Source organism: Lutra lutra, chromosome 4 (assembly GCF_902655055.1).
Source record: "Lutra lutra chromosome 4, mLutLut1.2, whole genome shotgun sequence".
NCBI lineage: Eukaryota > Metazoa > Chordata > Mammalia > Carnivora > Mustelidae > Lutra > Lutra lutra.
In genome coordinates, this window is record NC_062281.1 from 85,858,819 (window position 1) to 85,881,388 (window position 22,570).

Here is a 22,570-nt window from a genome sequence, read left to right on the forward strand (position 1 = left end):
ATTTATTAAAAATGTTTTATTAAAATTTTATTAAAAATTGAAAAATATTTTATTAAAAATAAAATAGGCACACCTATTTTATTTTTATGATTTTAAAATTTTAAGTAATCTCTACACCCAACATGGGCTCAAACTCACAACCCTGAGATCAAGAGTCAGAGCCAGGTGCCAGGTGGGAAGTATTTTAAAGAAGATAATAAATGAGATCAGAATTAAAAAGTCTTCCAGAGAAATGCTCAAGAGTTGACAACATACTAGTTGAGTATTCTATCTAGTACTCTTGTTCTATTTTGCATGCTAACATTTGCCAGAATAACCTTTGAGCCCATTAAAATGCACATGCCAAGGATCCCCATGGAGAGAAAACTATTAATAGATTTGGAATAGATGACCATGCCCACCCACCTCTTCCCCACCTCCTGATGGAGAGACCAATCAGAAAGAAACTATGAAAAAGAACATAGTCTCACCAGAAAGGAAGGTTTTCTAGGTATATGAAATATTTTTAATAACAAACAATTTGTCAGGAAACAAGGGTTTGTAGTCACTTGTAGGTAGTAGCAACTTTAAAAGTGTATCTTGCAACTCATTAGAAGGACCCACACCAATTTAGTGAGACTAAGATTTTGGTAAAATGAAAGAGAATGAAGAGTATATCATACCTACTAAGGTTAGTATTGTTTGTAAAATGTTTGTTTCCGGGTGTGTGTGTGTGTGTGTGTGTGTGTGCGCATGTAAGTCATGTGTGAACTGGGAGAAAATATAAGATGTATTTCTTACTAGGGGTTGCGGTCACAAAAGTCTAAAAGCTACTGGCTTTCAGATATAGCAAAAGACACAAAAAAGAAAGACATAATACAGAACCCTCCAAGACAGATCAATAATAAGTCTTCTATTGAAATGTAAGAAATTCTATGAGGAGGGATCAGCACACCCTATAAAAATGGACTCATCTTTCAGAACAATATCTAAGACCTAAAGGACACCTGGAGAAAAAGAAAACATCATGAAAATAATAATGATCAAATTTATATATCTTAATGTAAAATACTTTTAATTGGCACATTCTTTTACCCACAGTCTCAGATGTCAGTGCAGACCTTACCTGAAAGTGTCTTTTGGTAAGAAACACATTGATGTCTCCACAAAGAAATTGCAGATCTCTCCCGATTCTGCAGGCCATTTAGTCTTTCTGCTAGCCCGCCTCTGTTTAATGAATTATAATATATTAAGTTAGTTAAAAGAGAAGTTTCAGAATAGTTGGAACATTTATATTTCATACTCTCCCACCAGAGACAAAGAGATAAAACAGCAATTCTAACTTATCTGGCATTACAGGGTCTTCCTAGGGGCCCAAACCTCCAAGATCAGTAATCTTTTTTAAGATTTCTTAGAAGCTCAGTTTCTTGATTCTTAGAAATACAAGCTACTCTCAGATCAGTGTGACTTCCTTTTTATTCTTTCCTAGTTTATTTATTTTATAAGCATATACTGATCACTTCTTGTTCTACCTAGCAAAGTACTAGATGCCAGGAATGTAAAGAAGGCAATGAGCCATGCTTTGGGGGAGCCTCACAATCTGCTCATCTCACAATCTGACAAAACATATAAATTAAAGTGTGGTCAGAATTGTAGTCAAGAATAAAACTGCCAAAGAAAAAAAAAGAATAAAACCGGTAAACTGCTGATAGGCAGAACATTAAATAAGAAAATTTGGGTATGGGCTTATTATTTGGACCACAGAGACAACACAGTATTAATCACAAGCACATAGCAAGGACACTAACATTATAAAAATAAAAAATATTAAAAACTTCCATGTATGGCAGGAAGAGAATTCATAAAATGAACATGCTTTACAAAAACCCTTAACCATCAATGAATAATATGTATATCATACTATTACATATTATTACATTAATATATCAATTATATTATTATACTAATACTTATATATAATATTATATACATTATATATTGTAATTACACACTGTTATATAATCATTACATTGTTATATATTATATGATGTAATAAATGTAATGTAGTAAGTATATTTTATTTAACACAATACAATGCTTATATTAACATAATTAAATCATATATAATATATATATTCATTGATATATATATTATAAACACATATAAACAAATATATGCAAACATTTTGGATTCAGTAAACTATCTAGGGTCAGAGAGTAAGCAGCTTCAAACACATCTGTGCTCTCAAGAGAAGTCAGGATCAGTTATTAACCACCATTAGGACCACATCCTACACACTTTATCAGTATATGAGCTCATACAATCCTGTACCCAGATCATTTCAAACACAGATAATGTACTGAAGATCGACAGGTAAAAAAGATCATTTTATAGATATAATTAGATCATTTTATTCTAATAATATACCTTTATTAAGAAAGAACAAGTATCAATAGCTACCAAATAGATGATAAAAGGGGGAGGAGTCAAGATGGCAGAGAAGTAGCAGGCTGAGACTACATCAGGTAGCAGGAGATCAGCTAGATAGCTTATCTAAAGACTGCAAACACCTACAAATCCAACGAGAGATCGAAGAGAAGAAGAACAACAATTCTAGAAACAGAAAATCAACCACTTTCTGAAAGGTAGGACTGGCGGAGAAGTGAATCCAAAGCGATGGGAAGATAGACCACAGGGGGAGGGGCCGGCTTCTGGCAAGCAGTGGAGCAATGGAGCACAAAATCAGGACTTTAAAAAGTCTGTTCCGCTGAGGGACATCGCTCCAGAGGCTAAACCAGGGTGAAGCCCACACGGGGTCAGTGTGGCCTCAGGTCCCGCAGGGTTACAGAAGGATCGGGGGTGTCTGAGTGTCACAGAGCTTACAGGTATTAGAATGGGGAAGCCTGCTACAGAGACAGAGCCGAGGAGTGAGCTCTCAGCTCGGGGTTACCTTGAATCGGTCGCAGGCTCAGTCAGCTCAGAGCGTGGCCGGAGGCCAGGGTGACGGGAGTAATTGGTTGCTGTTCTCTGAGTGCGCACTGAGGAGCGGGGCCCAGGGCTCTCGGCTCCTCCGGGCCGGAGACTGGGAGGCCGCCATCTTCATTCCAGTCCTCTGGAACTCTACGGAAAGCGCTCAGGGAACAAAAGCTCCCGAAAGCAAACCCGAGCGGATTACTCAGCGCGGCCCCGGCTAAGGGCGGTGCAACTCCGCCTGGGGCAAAGAAAATTGAGAATCACTACAACAGGACCCTCACCAAGAAGATCAACAAAAAATCCAGCCAGGACCAAGTTCACCTACCAAGGAATGCAGTTTTGAATACCAAGGAGAGCAGCGGAATTCCAGAGGAGGAGAAAGCAAAGCGAGGAACTCATGGCTTTCTCCCCATGATTCTTTAGGCTTGCAGTTAATTTAATTTTTTTTTCTGTTTCAATTTTTTTCGCTTCTTCTGCTAAATTTTTTTAAACTTTTACCCTTTTCTTTTGTAACTTTTTTTAACTAGTTTATCTAATATATATATATTTTTTCTTTTTTATATTTCTTTATTCGTTTTCTTTTTTTAATTGTTTTTTTTTTTCTTTCTGAACCTCTTTTTATCCCCTTTCTTCCCCCTCACGATTTGGGATCTCTTCTGATTTAGTTAAAGCATATTTTCCTGGGGTTGTTGCCAACCTTTTAGTATTTTACTTACTCCTTCATATACTCCTATCTGGACAAAATGACAAGGCAGAAAAATCCACACAAAAAAAAAGAACAAGAGGCAGTACCAAAGGCTAGAGACCTAATCAATACAGAAATTGGTAGATTGTCAGATCTAGAGTTCAGAATGATGATTCTCAAGGTTCTAGCTGGGCTCGAAAAAGGCATGGAAGATATTAGAGAAACCCTCTCGGGAGATATAAAAGCCCTTTCTAAAGAAACAAAACTAAAATCTAACCAAGTTGAAATCAAAAAAGCTATTAATGAGGTGCAAACAAAAATGGAGGATCTCACTGCTAGGATAAATGAGGCAGAAGAAAGAATTAGCGATATAGAAAACCAAATGACAGAGAATAAAGAAGCTGAGCAAAAGAGGGACAAACAGCGACTGGACCATGATGGGAGAATTCGAGAGATAAGTGACACCATAAGACAAAACAACATTAGAATAATTGGGATTCCAGAAGAAGAAGAAAGAAAGAGGGGAGCAGAAGGTATATTGGAGAGAATTATTGGAGAGAATTTCCCCAATATGGAAAAGGGAACAAGCATCAAAATCCAGGAGGTTCAGAGAACCCCCCTCAAGATGAATAAGAATAGGTCCACACCCCATCACCTAATAATAAAATTTACAAGTCTTAGTGACAAAAAGAAAATCCTGAAAGCAGCCCGGGAAAAGAAGTCTGTAACATACAATGGTAAAAATATTAGATTGGCAGCACACTTATCCACAGATCTGGCAGGCCAGAAAGAGCTGGCATGATATATTCAGAGCACTAAACGAGAAAAACATGCAGCTAAGAATACTATATCCAGCTAAGCTATCATTGAAAATAGAAGGAGAGATTAAAACTTCCAGGACAAAGAAAAATTGAAAGAATTTGCAAATACCAAACCAGCTCTACAGGAAATATTGAAAGGGGTCCTCTAAGCAAAGAGAGACCCTCAAAGTAGTAGATCAGAAAGAAACAGAGACAATATACAATAACAATCACCTTACAGGCAATACAATGGCACTAAATTCATATCTCTCAATACTTACCCTGAATGTTAAGGGGCTAAATGCCCCAATCAAAAGACACAGGGTATCAGAATGGATAAAAAAACAAAACCCATCTATATGTTGCCTACAAGAAACTCATTTTAAACCCGAAGACACCTCCAGATTTAAAGTGAGGGGGTAGAAAAGAATTTACCATGCTAATGGACATCAGAAGAAAGCAGGAGTGGCAATCCTCATATCAGATCAATTAGATTTAAAGCCAAAGACTATAATAAGAGATGAGGAAGGACACTATATCATACTCAAAGGAACTGTCCAACAAGAAGATCTAACAATTTTTTTTTTTTTTTTAAAGATTTTATTTATTTATTTGACAGAGAGAGATCACAAGTATACAGAGAGGCAGGCAGAGAGAGGTAGGGAAGCAGGCTCCCTGCTGCGCAGAGAGCCCGATGTGGGACTCGATCCCAGGACCCTGAGATCATGACCTGAGCCGAAGGCAGCGGCTTAAACCACTGAGCCACCCAGGCACCCTAGATCTAACAATTTTAAATATCTATGCCCCTAACGTGGGAACAGCCAACTATATAAACCAATTAATAACAAAATCAAAGAAACACATCGACAAGAATACAGTAATAGTAGGGGATTTTAACACTCCCCTCACTGAAATGGACAGTCAGGAAATGAAAAGTCAGGAAATGACAAGTCAGGAAATGACAGATGCTGGTGAGGATGCGGAGAAAGGGGAACCTCCTACACTGCTGGTGTGAATGCAAGCTGGTGCAACCACTCTGGAAAACAGAATGGCGGTTCCTCAAAATGTTGAAAATAGAACTACGCTATGACCCAGCAACTGCACTACTGGGTATTTACCCTAAAGATACAAACGCAGTGATCCGAAGGGGCACGTGCACCCGAATGTTTATAGCAGCAATATCTACAATAGCCAAACTATGGAAAGAACCTAGATGTCCATCAACAGATGAATGGATAAAGAAGATGTGGTATATATACACAATGGAATACTATGCAGCCATCAAAAGAAATGAAATCTTGCCATTTGCGACGACGTGGATGGAACTAGAGGGTATCATGCTTAGCGAAATAAGTCAATCGGAGAAAGACAACTATCATATGATCTCCCTGTAATGAGGGAGAGGAGATGCAACATGGGAGGTTAAGGGGGTAGGAGAAGAGTAAATGAAACAAGATGGGATTGGGAGGGAGACAAACCGTAAGTGACTCTTAATGTCACAAAACAAACAGGGTTGATGGGGGGAAGGGGGTTAGGAGAGGGGGTGTGGGGTTATGGACATTGGGGAGGGTATGTGCTATGGTGAGTGCTGTGAAGTGTGTAAAGCTGGCGATTCACAGACCTGTACCCCTGGGTATAAAAGTATATTATATGTTTATAAAAAAAATAGATGATAAAAATCAGAGCTTAGAGAGAGATTAAGGATATTCTCCAATATTACATAGCTAGCCAGATCACGAAATAAGTTGTTGAAACCAGAAAAGACATCATAGTGCCCAGCATTTAAACCTTCAAGAAATAGTAGTCATTGGTGTTACTGATTTTATTATGATTTTTAGTTTGCACCTTATGCTCTTTCCACTGAAATGACTGAAAGATCTTATTTTTTTTTTAATTTTTTATTTTTTTTTTTTAAAGATTTTTTATTTATTTATTTGACAGACAGAGATCACAAGTAGGCAGAGAGGCAGGCAGAGAGAGAGGAAGGGAAGCAGGCTCCCTGCTGAGCAGAGAGCCCGATGCGGGACTCGATCCCAGGACCCTGAGATCATGACCTGAGCCGAAGGCAGCGGCTTAACCCACTGAGCCACCCAGGTGCCCTAATTTTTTATTTCTATTCAGCATAACAGTATTCATTGTTTTTGCACCACACCCAGTGCTCCATGCAATCCGTGCCCTCTCCAATACCCACCACCTGTTCCCCCAACCTCCCACCCCCTGCTCCTTCAAAACCCTCAGATTGTTTTCAGAGTCCATAGTCTCTCATGGTTCACCAACCCTTCCAATTTCCCTCAACTCCCTTCTCCTCTCTAACTCCCCTTGTCCTCCATGCTATTTTTTATGCTCCACAAATAAGTGAAACCATATGATAATTGACTCTCTCTGCTTGACTTATTTCACTCAGCATAATCTCTTCCAGTCCCGTCCATGTTGCTACAAAAGTTGGGTATTTATCCTTTCTGATGGAGGCATAATACTTCATAGTGTTTATGGACCACATCTTCCTTATCCATTCGTCCGTTGAAGGGCATCTTGGTTCTTTCCACAGTTTGGTGTCCGTGGCCATTGCTGCTATAAACATTGGGGTACAGACGGCCCTTCTTTTCACTACATCTGTATCTTTGGGGTAAATACCCAGTAGTGCAATGGCAGGGTCATAGGGAAGCTCTATTTTTTTTAATTTCTTGAGGAATCTCCACACTGTTCTCCAAAGTGGCTGCACCAAGTTGCATTCCCACCAACAGTGGAAGAGGGTTCCCCTTTCTCCACATCCCCTCCAACACATCTTGTTTCCTGTCTTGCTAATTTTCACCATTCTAAGTGGTGTAAGGTGGTATCTCAATGTGGTTTTAATTTGAATCTCCCTGATGGCTAGTGATGATGAACATTTTTTCATGTGTCTGATAGCCATTTGTATGTCTTCATTGGAGAAGTGTCTGTTCATATCTTCTGCCCATTTTTAAAATTGATTGTCTGTTTTGTGTGTGTTGAGTTTGAGGAGTTCTTTATAGATCCTGGATATCAACCTTTTGTCTGTACTGTCATTTGCAAATATCTTCTCCCATTCCCTGGGTTGCCTCTTTGTTTTGTTGACTGTTTCCTTTGCTGTGCAGAAGCTTTTGATCTTGAAGAAGTTCCAAAAGTTCATTTTCGCTTTTGTTTCCTTTGCCTTTGGAGACCTATCTTAAAAGAAGTTGCTGTGGCTGATATCGAAGAGGTTACTCCCTATATTCTCCTACCAACAGCAATCAGACAACAAAGAGAGATAAAAGGTATCCAAATTGGCAATGAAGAGGTCAAACTCTCTCTCTTCACAGATGACACAATTTTTTTTATGGAAAACCCAAAAGACTCCACCCCCAAACTACGAGAACTCATACAACAATTTAGCAACGTGGCAGGATACAAAGTCAATGTACAGAAATCAGTGGCTTTCTTATACACTAACAATGAAAATACAGAAAGATCTTATTTTTATGCATATTATGCATATTATCATACTACCTACTTTGTTTTCTAGACACTTGTTTTCCTATGACATATTATTTCTGAATGTGTAGTGTAGAATATATATACATATGTTTCAAATTCTCATAATCAAAAATTCCCAAGAAGCTCTGCTTTATATATATAGATATATATATGTCTATCTCTACTTAATATATGCGTAGCTCTGCTTATTATTGTTTACTGAAATTAACTCATTTATACTCATTCTCTAAACAACACTATAAAAGTAGGTACTACTGTCACCCTCATTTTACACATGATAAACTGAGACACTGAGAAATTAAACACCTATGCAAGGTGAGACCTGTGGTAAGTGGCACACCTGGTTGCACACCCAGACTGACTGGCTCCAGAATTCATAAGCTTAGCCTCAGTGATTTATCTACTGCCTCTCAGACAGTACTACTTAAAAAGGCACTCATAATAGACACAAGAAAAAAAGCAAACCACTGTATTCTTTGTATAGTGATCTAGAGAGTTTCTTGTCAAATGTTGGTTTTCAAACTTGTGACTGTGAAGAAGAAAAAAAAAGAGACAAAATGCAATCTGAAAGCAGTATACGGTTAAGGTCACATCCCAAGTAAACTGTACAATCTCACAATTAAATTATAGGAATTATAAGATGAAAAGTAAAAATATAGAGTAAAAATAAATGCAGAACAGTTCTCAGCAAGTGGCAATGTCTAGAGCCGTAAGATAGAATCAGCATTTGAGCTTGCTTTTAGGAGCTTTACTGGTACTTCACAGATTATTTTTGTTCCAATCTCCCCAAAGAAATTCTCATCAGATGCAACAAAACTTAGGAATGGAAACACCATGACTTCTATTCAACAATCATAATCCTAGTAAAAACCTATATCACATTATTTTTTTTAAAGATTTTATTTATTAATTTGAGAGAGAGAGAGTGCAAGTGAGAGAGCACAAGCAGGGAGAGGGAGAAGCTGACTTGAAACTGAACAGGGACACTGACCTGGAGCTCCATCTCATGACACTGGGATCATGACCTGAGCCAAAGGCAAGAGCTTAACTGACTGAACCACCCAGGTGCCCCCTATACCACATTATTTAAGTGGGGGAGGAGCGGGGAAAGTCATTTAGGCAGTTTAAGAAGGCTCTGTTTGTATACATGCAAATTAACTTTTTTTTAAGTTCATTGAAGTATAATTAACAGATTTACTAAGATATTTAAAGTGTACATTGTGGAGATTTTACATACATTGTAAAAGGATTCTTCCCATGTAGTTAATTAACAAATTCATTACCACACATATTTAACTTCTCTGTGTATGATGAAAACATTAAAACTCTACTCTCTTAGCATATTTCAATTGTGCAACACAGTGTTAACATTAGTCACTATGTTTTACTTTGTTTTTACATTTTGCCAGATGTTTTTTTATTCTTCAATCTAAAAACTATTATAGCTTATCAAGCTCAAAGGTAGTAGCTATTACTATATTTTATTTAAATCCTCACAACTTACTCATCTTATACCTGGTACCCTTTTACCACATTCTCCATATATACACTTATAAGTGATACCAGTACTTATTCTTCTCTGTCTAGTTTATTTTACTTTGCGAAACGCCCTGAAGGTCCATCTATGTTGTCACAAATGGCAGGACTCCCGGCTTTCTCACGACTATATAATATTCGTGAGTGTGCGTGTGTGTGTGTGTGTGTGTGTATGTACATCACATCTTCCTATCCATTTATCCACTGGCTGAGATTAGATTGTTTCCACATATTAACTAATTTTGAATAATGCTATGATAAACATGGGAATACAAATATTTCTTCGATATCCTGTTTTCATTTCTTATGGATTTATTGCTGAACAGTGAATTGCTGGATCATAAGATAGTTCTTTTTTTTTTTTTTTAAAGAAACCTCCATACTGTTTTTCATAGTGGCTGTACCAATTTACACTCCTACCAACAGTGCACATGGTTTCACTTTTCTTCACATCCCCACCAGCACTTGTTATCACATCTTTTTTCCCCTAAGGATTTATTCATTTATTTTAGACAGAGTGTACACATGCACATGAGTGGTGGGAGGGACAGAGGGAGAGAAGCAGACTCCCCATGGCACAGAGCCCAAGACAGGGCTTCATCTTATGACCCTGAGGATCATGACCTGAGCCAAAACCAAGAGTCAGGTGCTCAACGGACTGAGACACCCAGGCACCCACATCTCTTGTCTTTTTGATGATAATCATTCTAACAGGCATGACTGATACCTCATTGAGTTTTGTCTTACATTACCCTGACAATAGCGATTTAGAGCACCTTTTTCACGTACCTGTTGGCCATTTGTATGTCTTCTTTGGATATGTATCTATTCAATTCCTCTGCCCATTTTTAACTGGATTGTGTTTTTTTTGCTGAGTTGTAGACGTTCATTATGTATTTTGGATATCAATCTTTTAATAGATATATAACTTGCAAATATTTTCTACCTTTCAGAAGAATGCCTTTTTCATTGTTAGTGGTTTTCTTTTTTGGTGCACAAGCTTTTCAGTCTGATGTAGTCCCAGTCTTTATTTTTGCTTTGGTTGCTTTTGCTTTTGGCATCAAATCCAAAAATTCATTGCCAAGATCTATGTCATGGAACATACCCCCATGTCTTCATCTAAGAGTTTAACGGTTTTGGGTCTTAAATTCAAATCTTTAGTATATTTAGCACTAAAGTTCAGTATAATTTTTGTGTATTGTAGAAGATCATAGTCTAGTTTCATTCTTTTGCATGTGGTTGTCCAATTTTCCCAACACCCATTTATTGAAAAGACTGTCCTTTCCCCATTGTATATTCTTGGCTCCTTTGCCACAAAGAAATTGACCATATATGCATGGGTTTATTTCCAGACTCTCCATTATTTTCCACTGAAATATATGTATGTTTTTATACCAGTACCATACTGTTTTGATTGCTGCTGCTTTGTAATATAGCTTGAAATCAGGAAGTGTGATGCCTCCAGCTTTGTTCTTCTTTCTCCAGATTGTTTTGGCTCTTTAAAGTCTTTTGTGGCTCCATGCAAATTTTAAGATTGTTCTACTCCTGTGAAAAATAAAATTGGAATTTTGATAGGGGTTGACCAAATCTGTAGATTGCTTTGGGCAGTATTAACATACTAACAACATTAATTCTTCCAATCTAGGAGCACATTTATTTTTGTCTACCTTGATTTCTTTCACCAATGTCTTATACTTTTCAGTGCACAGTACTTTCACCTCCTGGGTGAAATTTCTTCCTAAGTATATATTTTTTAAGATTTTGTTTATTTGAGAGAGTGCAAGAGCATGGGGAGGGGCAGAAGGAGAAGGGGAAGGAGAAGCCAGCTCCCTGCTGTGAGATGAGCCTCATTTGAGGCTGGATCCCAGGACATTGAGACCATGACCTGAGCTGACATCAGATGCTTAACCAACTAGGCCACGCAGGTGCCCCTCTCCCTAGGTATTTTAATATTTTGATGCAATTATAAATGTGATTATTTTCTTAATTTCTCTTTTGGATAATGTATATTTTTGTATATTGATTTTGTATCCTGCAACTTCACTGAATTCACTTACTAGTTCTAATACTTTATTGCTGGAGTCTTTAGGGTTTTCTATATATAATATCATGTAATCTGTGAACAGAGACAGTTTTATTTTTTCCTCTGCAATTTAAACGCCTTTTATTTCTTTTTCTTGCCTAACTGCTTTGGCTAGGACTTATTTAGTAATCTGTTGAATAAAAGTGACAAGACAGGGCATCACAGTCTTGTTCCTATCTTAGGAGTATCATGTCAGTTGTAGGCTTATTATATGTACCTTTTTATATTGAGGTACTTTCTATACTCAAATCACTGGCATTTTTCTTATGAACTGATGCTGATGTTTATCAAAAGCATTTTATGTATCTATTGAGATACATGATTTTTCTACTTCATTTTCTTAATGTGGTTTATATATCACGTTGATTGATTTGTGTAAGTTGAACCATCCTTCATCCTTGGAATCAATCCCAATTGATAATGGTGTATGAACCTTTTTTCAATTTGTTTTACTAAAACTTAATTGGGAACTTTTGTGTCTATGTTGAAGAGAGATATTAGTCTATAATTTTCTTGTGGTGTCCTTCCCTGAAGTTAGTATCAGAATAATGCTGGCCTCATAAAATGACTTTGGAAACATTGCCTCCTCTTTTATTTTTCGAACACATTTGAGAAGGATTGATAACAGTTCTTATTTAATTGTTAGGTAGAATTTACCAGTGAAGGCATTTGTTTCTGAACTTTTCTTTGTTGGGAGGTTTTTGATTACTAATTCAATATCCTTACAACTAATTGATCTGTTCAGATTTTCTATTTCTTCCTGCTTCAGTCTTGGTAGGCTGTATGTTTCTGGGGTTTATCTACTTCTCTTAGGTTGTCCCAATTTGTCAGGGTAAAATTGTTCACAGTAGTCTCTCATAACCCTTTGTATTTCTGTGATATCATTCGTAATGACTCCTCTTGCATACCTATTTTTATTTCAGTCTTTTGTGGTTCTTGTAAGTCTAGATAAAGATTTCTCTATTTTTTAATCGTTTCCAAAAATAACCTCTTAGTTTCATTGATCTTTTCTATTGTCTTTTTAGTCTCTATATCATACACTTCCACTTTGATTTCTATTATTTCCTTCCTTCTACTAACTTTGGGCTTAATTTGTTTTTCTTTTTATGATTCTTTGAGGTATAAAGTTACATTATTTCAGATCTTTTTTCTTACTGAAGGCATTCAAAAATTTTTTTTTAAGATTTTATTTATTTATTTGACAGAGAGATCACAAGTAGGCAGAGAGGCAGGCAGAGGGGGAGGGGGAAGCAGGCTCCCAGCTGAGCAGAGAGCCCGATGCAGGGCTCTATCCCCGAACCCTGAGATCATGACCTGAGCTGAAGGCAGAGGCTTAACCCCTGAGCCACCCAGGCACCCCCAGGTTTTTAAATTTTTTTTTTAAAGATTTTATTTATTTATTTGAGAGAGAGAGAGAGAGATCACAAGTAGGCAGAGAGGCAGGCAGAGAGAGAGAGGAGGAAGCAGGCTCCCCACAGAGCAGAGGGCCCAATGCGGGACTCGATCCCAGGATCCTGGGACCGTGACCTGAGCTGAAGGCAGAGGCTTTAACCCACTGAGCCACCCAAGCGCCCTTAAATTTTTTTAATTTAAATTCAGTTAGCCAACTTATAGCAGATTAGTTTCAGACATAGTGTTCAATAATGCATCAGTTGTGTAGTACACCTAGAGCTCATCAAATCACATGCCCTCTTTAATACCTATCACCCAGTCACCCCACCCTTCTCCAGCGACCCTCCCCTCCACCAACCCTCAGTTTATTTCCTATAGTGAAGAGTCTCTCATGGTTTGTCTCCCTCTGTAATGACTTCCCATTCCCTCCCTTCCTCTATTATCCTCTGCACTGTTTCTTATATTCCACATATGAGTGAAAACACATAATTGTCTTTCTCTGATTGACTTATTTTGCTCACCATTATACCCTCCACTTCCATCCACGTCAATGTAAATGGGAAGTATTCATTCTTTCCGACGGCTAAGTAATATTCATTGTATGTACACACATCTTCTTTATCCATTCATCTGTCAATGGACATCTTGGCTCTTTCCACAGTTTGGCTATTGTGGACATTGTTCCTATGAACAATGGAGTGCAAGTGCCCCCCTGGATCACTACATTTGTATCTTTGGGGTAAATACCTAGTAGTGAAATTGCTGGGTCATAGGATAGCTCTATTTTTAACTTTTTGAGGAACCTCCATACTGTTTTCAGAGTGGCTGCACCAGTTTGCATTCTGACCAACAGTGTAAGAGGGTTCCTCTTACTCCACATCCTCACCAACATTTGTTGTTTCCTGTCTTGTTAATTTTAGCCATTCTGATGGGTGAAAGGTGGTATTTCATTGTGGTTTTGATTTGTGTTTCCCTGATGGCAAGTGATCTGGAGTATTTTTTCACGTGTCTGTTGGCCATTTGTATGACTTCTTTGGAGAAATGTCTATTCATGTCTTCTGACCATTTCTTGACTGGATTATTTATTTTGGGGGTTTTAAGTTTGATAAGTTCTTTACAGATCTTGGATACTAGCCCTTTATTTGATATGTCATTTGCAAATATCTTCTCCCATTACTACAGGCATTTATCTCTATGAATGTCCCTCTCAGAACTACTTTTATTGTATCCCATCTAGTTCTGGTATATCGTATTTCCATTTCCTTTGGTATTGAGATTTTTAAAATTTCTCTTGTGATTTCATTGACTCACTGGTTGTTCAGGAGCATGTTTTTTAAATCTCCATGTATTTGTGAATTTTCCAGTTTTCCTCCTATAACTGATTTCTAGTTTCAAACCATTGTAGTCAGAAAAAATGGCTGATATGATTTCTATCTTCTTATGTTGTTAAGACTTGTTTTGTGGCCTAATATATGATCTACCCTGAAAAATGTTCCAGGTGCTCTTGAGAAGAATGTGTACTTTTCTGTTCTTAGATGTAATGTCCTATAAATGTCTATTAAGTCCATCTGATTTAATGTCTCTAAGTCCAATGTTTCCTTAGTGATTTTTGTCTGGATGATCTAGCTATTGTTGAAAAGTGGGGTGCTGTAGTCCCCTAATAATACCGTATTCCTGCCTTCTTTCAGATGTTAAATTTGTGTCATATATTTAGATGCCCCTATGTTAGGTACATAAGCATTTACAATCATTCTACCCTTTTGATGAATTGATACCTTTGTGATTACATAATGACCATATTTTTATTATAGTTTGTGGCTCTGTCTAATGTTGTCTATTCTAATGTAAGTATAGCAACCCCTTTGGGTTTCAATTTTCAGAGAATATGGTTTTCTATACTTTCACTTTCAGTCCATGTGCTCCTTTAAGGAATGCATGATTTTCTTAGAGGCAGCATATAGTTGGGTCTTATTCTTGTAATCATTCAGCCACTCTATGTTTTCTGATTGGAGGATGTAATCCCTTTATATTTAAAAGTAATTGCTGATAGATACAGACTTATTATTGCCATTCTCTTAATTGTTTTCTGCCTTTTTATAATACATCTGTTCCTTCTTTTCCTTGTCTCTCCCATTTTAATTTGAGGATTTCCTATAATAGTCTGTATTGATTCTTTTCCTGTTATCTATTACAGGTTTTTTTTTTTTTAAGATTTTATTTATTTATTTGAGAGAGAGAGAGAGAGCACAGAGGGAGAGGGAGAAGCAGACTCCCCACTGAGCAGAGAGCCCAGTGTGGAGCTTGATCCCAGGACCCTGAGATCATGACCCAACTTGAAGGCAGACGCTTAACTGATTGAGCCACCCAGGTACCACCTATTACACGTTTTTACTTTGTGGTTACCATGAGGCTTATATGACATCTTATATTTATAACAGTCCACTGTAACCTATAACAACTTAATTTCAAATGCAGACCAGAGCTCTATATAGTTATTCTCCCCTGCCACGATGTTTTTGATGTCACAAGTTGTATCTTTTTATCTTGTTTAGCCATTAACAAATTTTTGTATAGATTTTTGAATACTTTTGTCTTTTAATCTTCACAGTATGTGATTTACCCACCACCATCACATCATTAAAATATTCTGACATTAACTATATATTTACATTTACCAATGAGATTATACTTTCATGTTTTCCAGTTAATCATTAGTGTCCTTTTGTTTTAGCTTGAACAAGTCTCTTTAACACTTCTTGCAAGGCTAAACTAGTGTTGATGAACTCCCTTAGCTTTTGCAGATGTGTAAAACTCAATTTCTCTTTCAGTTCAGAAGGACAACTTTGGTGGGTAGTGTATTTCTGGTTGACAGCTTTTGTTTTCTTTTAGCACACCAAATATATCATGCCACTCCCTGCCTGCTTGCCAAGTTTCTGTTAAAAATCCACTGCTGAAAATCCATGGAGGTTACCATATACATAACAAGGTGATTTTTTCTTGCTGCTTCAAAAATTCTCTTCTTGGGATGCCTGGGTGGGTCAGTTGGTTAAGCATCTGTCTGCCTTTGGCTCAGGTCATGATCCCAGGCTCCTGGAATCAAACCCCACATTGAGCTCCTTGCTCAGCAGGGAGCCTGCTTCTCCCTCTGCCTGCCATTCCCCCTGCCTGTACTTTCTATCTCTCTCTAATAAATAAATAAAATCTTTAAAAAAATTATCTTCTTTAACTTTTCTTGATTTCATCATGTTTCTTGGTGTGGTTCTCTTGAATTCATCTTATTTATAACTCTGTGGACTTCTTGGATCTAGATGCCCATTTCTTTCCCCAGATTAGGTAAGTTTTCAGCCATTATTTCTTCAATAATCTTTCTACTCCTTTCTGTCTCTCTTCTGGAAAACTATAATGCAAAAATTCATCCACTTGATGGTATCCTTTAAATCCCTTATGGTATCTCCAGTCTTTTCCAATTTTTTCTCTTTGTTCCTGTGTTTGGATGAATTCCACTGCTTACTCTTTGAGTTCACTGATCTTTTCTCCCAGCCAATCTAGTTTTTTGAATTTTTCTGTTGTTACTGTATTCTTTTCAGGTCTGTGGTTTTTGTTTGGTATATTCTTTTATTTTCATTCTCCTAAAATTCTCACTTTGTTCATGCATTATTCTCCTGACCATGGTAAACATCTTTAGGACTCTTATTTTGAACATTTTGTCAGACAAATCACTTATCTCCATTTATTAAGGTCTGCTTCTGGAGTTTTTCCTTGTTCTTTTTTTGGAACGTATTCCTGTTCATTATCCTTGACTCTCTGTTTTGGTTTCTATGCATTAGGTAAAACAGCCATCTCTTCCAGTCTTTATAAAGTGGTCTTGTGTAGGAGATGAACCTTATTGTTCAGCCTGCCCTGAGCTCTTAGTTGTCTCCCAAATCTTTGCAGAAGTCAAAGCTGCCTTCTTTGTTCTTAGTAGCTCCCAGTAGTTATGGGTGTCAACAACCGGTCGGTGTGCCAAAGGGTAGGCTCTCAGTCAGCACGTAGATATAGGCTGACAGAAAGCTGAACCTTTAGCAGCTTTTAATGTATGCAAGCATACTTCTTTCAGGAAAAGACTGGGAGGTGGGCATTTTTCTCTGCTCCCTCTGCTCTGAGTCCTCAGGGGATAGCCAGCTAAGACCTGCTTCCTTGTTTGCTACAGACCTGTGGGATCCATAAACCACAAGTCACCCTAGCCATCAGAGCCAGGAGATCAAGAGATGTACCCTCTGGGAGACACTGAAGACCTACAGTGTGCACAGAGATGTTATCTGATGACCTCCCTGATCTCTGGGGAGGATGGCAGTCAGAATCTAGGTATGTGATAAATTAGAAGCCTGATCCTCACTCAGCAGCAGCTTTTAAAGTACACAAATAAGCAGGTTTCAGGAAAAGACTGGAAGATGGGTGTTATATCCTCTTTCTATGCTGAGCTCTGGAAGGAAAACCACATCAAGTCCAAGCCAGGTTAAGAACTATTTCTTTGTTTGCTATAGTCTTGTGGGTCTTGTGGACACAAGCCCTGTTTCAGAGCTAGGTGTTTTGGGGGCTCATTTCTCCAGTGAAAGTCTTAAAAGTTGGGATGCTAGTTATTGGGTTCAAACTCTGCTCCTCATAGAAAACTAGGGAGTTATGAGTTCCCAAACTATTGTATGCCACCATGCCAGGGGTAGGATTTATGGATAGAGTGTATATTATCCTTCCCTACCCTTTTCAATGTGGGTACTTTCTAATTCATCCAATGTATAGCAGTCACTCAATTTCTGGAATTTTTTTCAAGAGGAACTGCTTCATGTGGAGGTACAGATTTGGTGTCTTCATGGGGAAAGTGAGTTCAAGAGGTTCCTATATTGCCATTTTAGATCAGAGCCTTAAAACTGACTCTTTCCAATATAGTCAGCAAAGTTATTTAGAGATAAAATTCAAAACACCAATGAAGAAAAAAAATTCACTAAGCAAGTTAAGATATTCTAATTATTGTTTATATAAAAATACTGATTGGTAACCTATCTGTAAAGATTCCTGGCATCAATTCAACAGGGCTAAGCATTTCTACAAAAACAATATTAAGTGAAAAAGAATAAAGATTCAAAAATATTCCAACATTTCCAGAAATAAAGCTCATTGAAATATTTTTCATAACCTATATAAGTAAAGAAAAAATAACTTAAATAAATATAGTATAATATTTTCAAGATTTGCTTTCTGTTAGATATAACAGACATTGTGAAAAATCACCTGATGATAAGAATATGGCTAAGATGATAAGAATATGATGAGAAATATGGCTTTACTATTAAAAACCTACTTAAATATAGGACCAATTTTGCATTGACTTTTATTAGTTATAACTTAAACAGAATGAAGCCATGAGTCAAAAAGATAAAAATTTAAAAAACAACAACAAAAAGTAAGCCCAAAGAGATTGAGTAATATTTCTATATGGGGCAATGCCAGGGTAAAAGGACAATGTTTTCCAACCTTGAAATGCCTACAGCTACTTAACTTGATCCTTACTAGTGAGCCATTATCATGTTAAAAACAAACAAACAAAAGCAACAAATTCTTCTAATTACTAGTTTATTCATTCTAGTTAAGGAAAATCTATTACTTAGACTAATTTTTATTTTTATTTTTGTTTTGTTTTTCCTTAGCAGCAGTTTATTTCTCAGGTACTCTGTTGTCCTTCTGTGACAAAAGTTGGTGATCTTTTATTGTGAAGATTATCAGGACATCAGTATTCTCAGCAGTTTCATAAGAGTTCACTTCAACAAACCAAATATTTAATGCAAAACTTTCTTTGATCATTATTAGCTAGCTAAGAGATTTTCCTCTCTAAATGCATGATGCTCTAAATGCTTTCATTACAAAGTAGCCTATGAATCAAAATAACGTTATCTTTTTCCCTCCTTCAGAAGGAGGTCAGCAAACTGCCATCATGGGGAATCTTTTTTTTTCCCTAGTCAGTTTAGCAAAGTTGGTTCCTATTGTCAACAGTTTTCCAGTTTGAATGCCTGAGACAGACAATCACATCAAATTAATTTTTAATATTTAAACACATTAACTTTAAAGGAATGATCATAAAACAGACATCCCTTATTTAGTTATAATTTAGAAACCACAAGAAAACAATCATTTGCATATTGCTGGAGTTGCTAAGGTCATCAAAAAAAACTTTATGTCCTCAACTTATTTGAATGTTACCTTCATCTTACTCCTCCCCCTGAGGATTTCCTGGCAGTGACCTTAAACTGCAGCTGCCCTCCCTTCTCTCCTTTCTACCCAAAGGACATGGAGGGCCAGGAAAAGAAAGCCATGAAGGCTTCCAGTCCCCTTATACTCGAGCTGTGAAGCATAGAAGAGGGGGAAAACAGTCCATCCCTACCCAGAGGCAGGCACCTTCAGGGCTATACCACACATCCTTTGTAGGCTTGGGGTTAAGGCTACCATTCTTGGTGATTTCAATGGCTACCAGGCTTCCAATACCTCAACCTCCCCAGTCCATGAAGTGCTCTTCTGCCTCACTTTAGCCATTCATCTGCCCCACTCATTCTCTAAGTCTTGAAGTTACAAACTGTTTTCTTCCACTAATTCAATTCTGAACACCCATCATTCTTACCTGTCTAATTTATTACCTCTCGTATCAGCACTTTAAATGTGTTTGACCAACCTCTTCCCAATCTAGAATAGGCTGGTGCTACCCCCTCCCATCTCTTTGTACTCCACACCTTGCCTATTCTTATTTCTGACCTTACCTAGCCTAGATTTCGTGGTCCTATATTACAATCACTACACGGAACTTTTATTGACTACTTTCTTTGTACTCACTGGATAGTCTCAAGCACTGCCTGTTCCACATTTGCAGCCCCACAGTTCAATTCATATTGATAGGTTGATCTCAAACTCAAAATGACAACTCCTAATAGAACTGTATCTTGCCAGACAATCCTAATGCACATCCCTTGTCCACTGACTCCCCCACTACAGGACTATGTCATCTACTCTCTATCCTCATTCCTCCAATGCCATCACCTTGTCATTACTCTCAGCTAATGAAGATATTTTACATTTCACTGACAAAATGAAGTGATCAGAAAGATCTCACTGCCATATATAGCTATCTGCAACCTGCATCTGAGGAGACTCTGCCCTCTCATCTGTTCACAGATGACTGTCTATGCTCCTGACCCTGCATACCCCTCCATTTGCACACTTCTGTCACTAAATCGGACCAATAGTTATCTTCTCTCCCCTACTGAGGACTTTTTTCCCCTATTGATGGGAAAACATCAATATACAACATGTGCTATAATACCCACCCATAAAAAAAACAAAAACAGAAACAAAAACACACCTCAATCTCCACATTCCTTCTAGTTAACAACCAGTTCTCTACACCTCTTAAAGCAAAACTCCACGAAAGAATTTTCTATTCATGCTGTCCTCAGCTTCCCTTTTTCCACTCTCACTTAAACCCACAATAGTCTGGCTTAGCCCAACCATACCACCAAGAAAGCCCTATATTCCTTGCCCTCCACAGTGAAACCCAGCACCATCCATCACAGTTGGTGCCCTTTTTCCTTTTCAAAAGCACATCTTCACCTAACTTCCAGGACACCGCACTCTCTTAGATTTAATTTTTCCTATAGTAGCCTCTTCCTCTGGGCTCCAACCACTGCAAAGTGCCTAAGGCTCAGGCCTCACAGACAGATATTCCTTTCAATCTGCATTTGATCTCCTGCAAACTGACCCTGCTGGTGCTTTAAAACCATCTGGACATGGGAGCCTACATCTACCACCAGCACAAGTCACTGAGATTCAGACCCATATCTTATTCAGATATATAAGGTACAAATGAACATGGTCAAAAGCCTCATGATTTCTTTCATCAATGTCTTATAATTTTCAGTATAGAGCTCTTTCATCTCTTTGGTTAAATTTATCCCTAACTATTTTACTATTTTTGATGCTATTGTAAATGAGATTTAACTTATTTTTCTGTTAATCTGTTGCTAGGGTACATACAGATCTCCTACTGAATTTTGTATGTTCATTGTGCAATTTTACTGAATTCATTGATTAGATCTAACAGTTTTTCAATGGGAGTCTTTAGGATTTTCTATGTATAGAATCGTGATGAAAAAAATGCAGACAAGACAAATAAATGGAAAGACAGCCAATGTTCATGGATTAGAAGAATTAATTTGTTAAAATATCCACAACTACCCAAAGACATCTATAGATTCAATGCAATCCCTATCAAGATTCCAATGGCATTTTCACTGAAACAGAAAAAGCAATCTTAAAATGTATATGGAACCACAAAAACCCCAAATAGACAAAGCAATCCTGAGAAACTACAACGAAGTGGAAAATATCACACATACTGATTTCAAGCTATATGATAAAGCTGTAGCAATCAAAACAGTATGGTATTGGCATAAAAACGGACATATAGACAAATGGAACAGAATACAAAGCCCAAAATATACCCATGTATACAGAGTCAAATAAAATTTGCTAAAGCTGCCAAGAATACAAGTAGAGAAAAGACAGTCTCTTCAGTAAATGGTGCTGGGAAAATTGGATATTTACACGTAAAAGAATGAAACTAGACTCCTATTCTTATATGACTCATAAAAATTAACTCAAAGTGGATTAAAAACTTAATCCATAAAAACACAAAACTAGAGGAAGAAAATATAGGGAAAAAATTCCTTGACGTGGGTCTTGGCAACAATTTTTTGGATGACACTTAAACCACAGGAATAAAATGAACAGGTGGGGCTACAATCAAACTAAAAAGCTTCTGCACGGCAAAAGAAATAATCAACAAAATGAAAAGGCAGCCTACAGAATAAGAGAAAATATTTCCAAATCACATACTTGATAAGGAGTTAATATACAAAATACATAAAGAATTTATACAACTGAATAGCAAAAAAAAAAAAAAAAACCCTCAAATGGGCAAAGAACCTAAATAGACATTTTTCTTTCTTTTTTTTCTTTCAAAGATTTTATTTATGTATTTGACACAGAGAGGGAGATCACAAGTAGGCAGAGAGGCAGGCAGAGAGAGAGGGGGAAGCAGGCTCCTCGCCGAGCAGAGAGCCCGATGCGGGGCTCAATCCCAGGACCCGGGGATCATGACCTGAGCCGAAGGCAGAGGATCAACCCACTGAGCCACCCAGGTGCCCCTAGACATTTTTCTTAAGAAGATATTTAAATGACCAACAAGTACAGGAAAAGGTATTCAACATCACTAATCATTAGGAATATGCATATCAAAACCACAATGAGAGACGTCACCTCACATTTGTCGGAATGATTACTCCAAAAAGGCAAGAGATAACAAATTCTTGTTAATATATACAGAAAAAGAAAGTCTTGGGCACTGTTAGTAGAAATGTAAGTTGGTGTAGCCTCTATGGAAAACAGTATAGTGGTTCCTCAAAAAATTAAAAATGAACTACTATATGATCCAGCAATTCTTCTGCTGGGTATATACCTGAAGGAAATGAATCACTATTTTGAAGAGGTATCTGCACCCGCATGTTGACTGCAGCATTATTTACAATAGCCAAAAAATGGAAACAACCTGG

The 22,570-nt window shown here is 37.4% G+C and overlaps 1 protein-coding gene across 5 annotated transcripts in view; it reads right to left on the reverse strand.

Moving 5' to 3' along the window:
- Positions 1-22,570, reverse strand: part of SPIDR (scaffold protein involved in DNA repair) — a 676,929-nt gene that overhangs the window by 330,221 nt on the left and 324,138 nt on the right. For all 5 annotated transcript variants that reach the window (XM_047723664.1, XM_047723668.1, XM_047723665.1 and 2 more), the window contains one exon: positions 1,106-1,206. In XM_047723664.1, the coding sequence (XP_047579620.1) occupies positions 1,106-1,206 (101 nt within the window). The remainder of the gene's footprint in view (positions 1-1,105; positions 1,207-22,570) is intronic.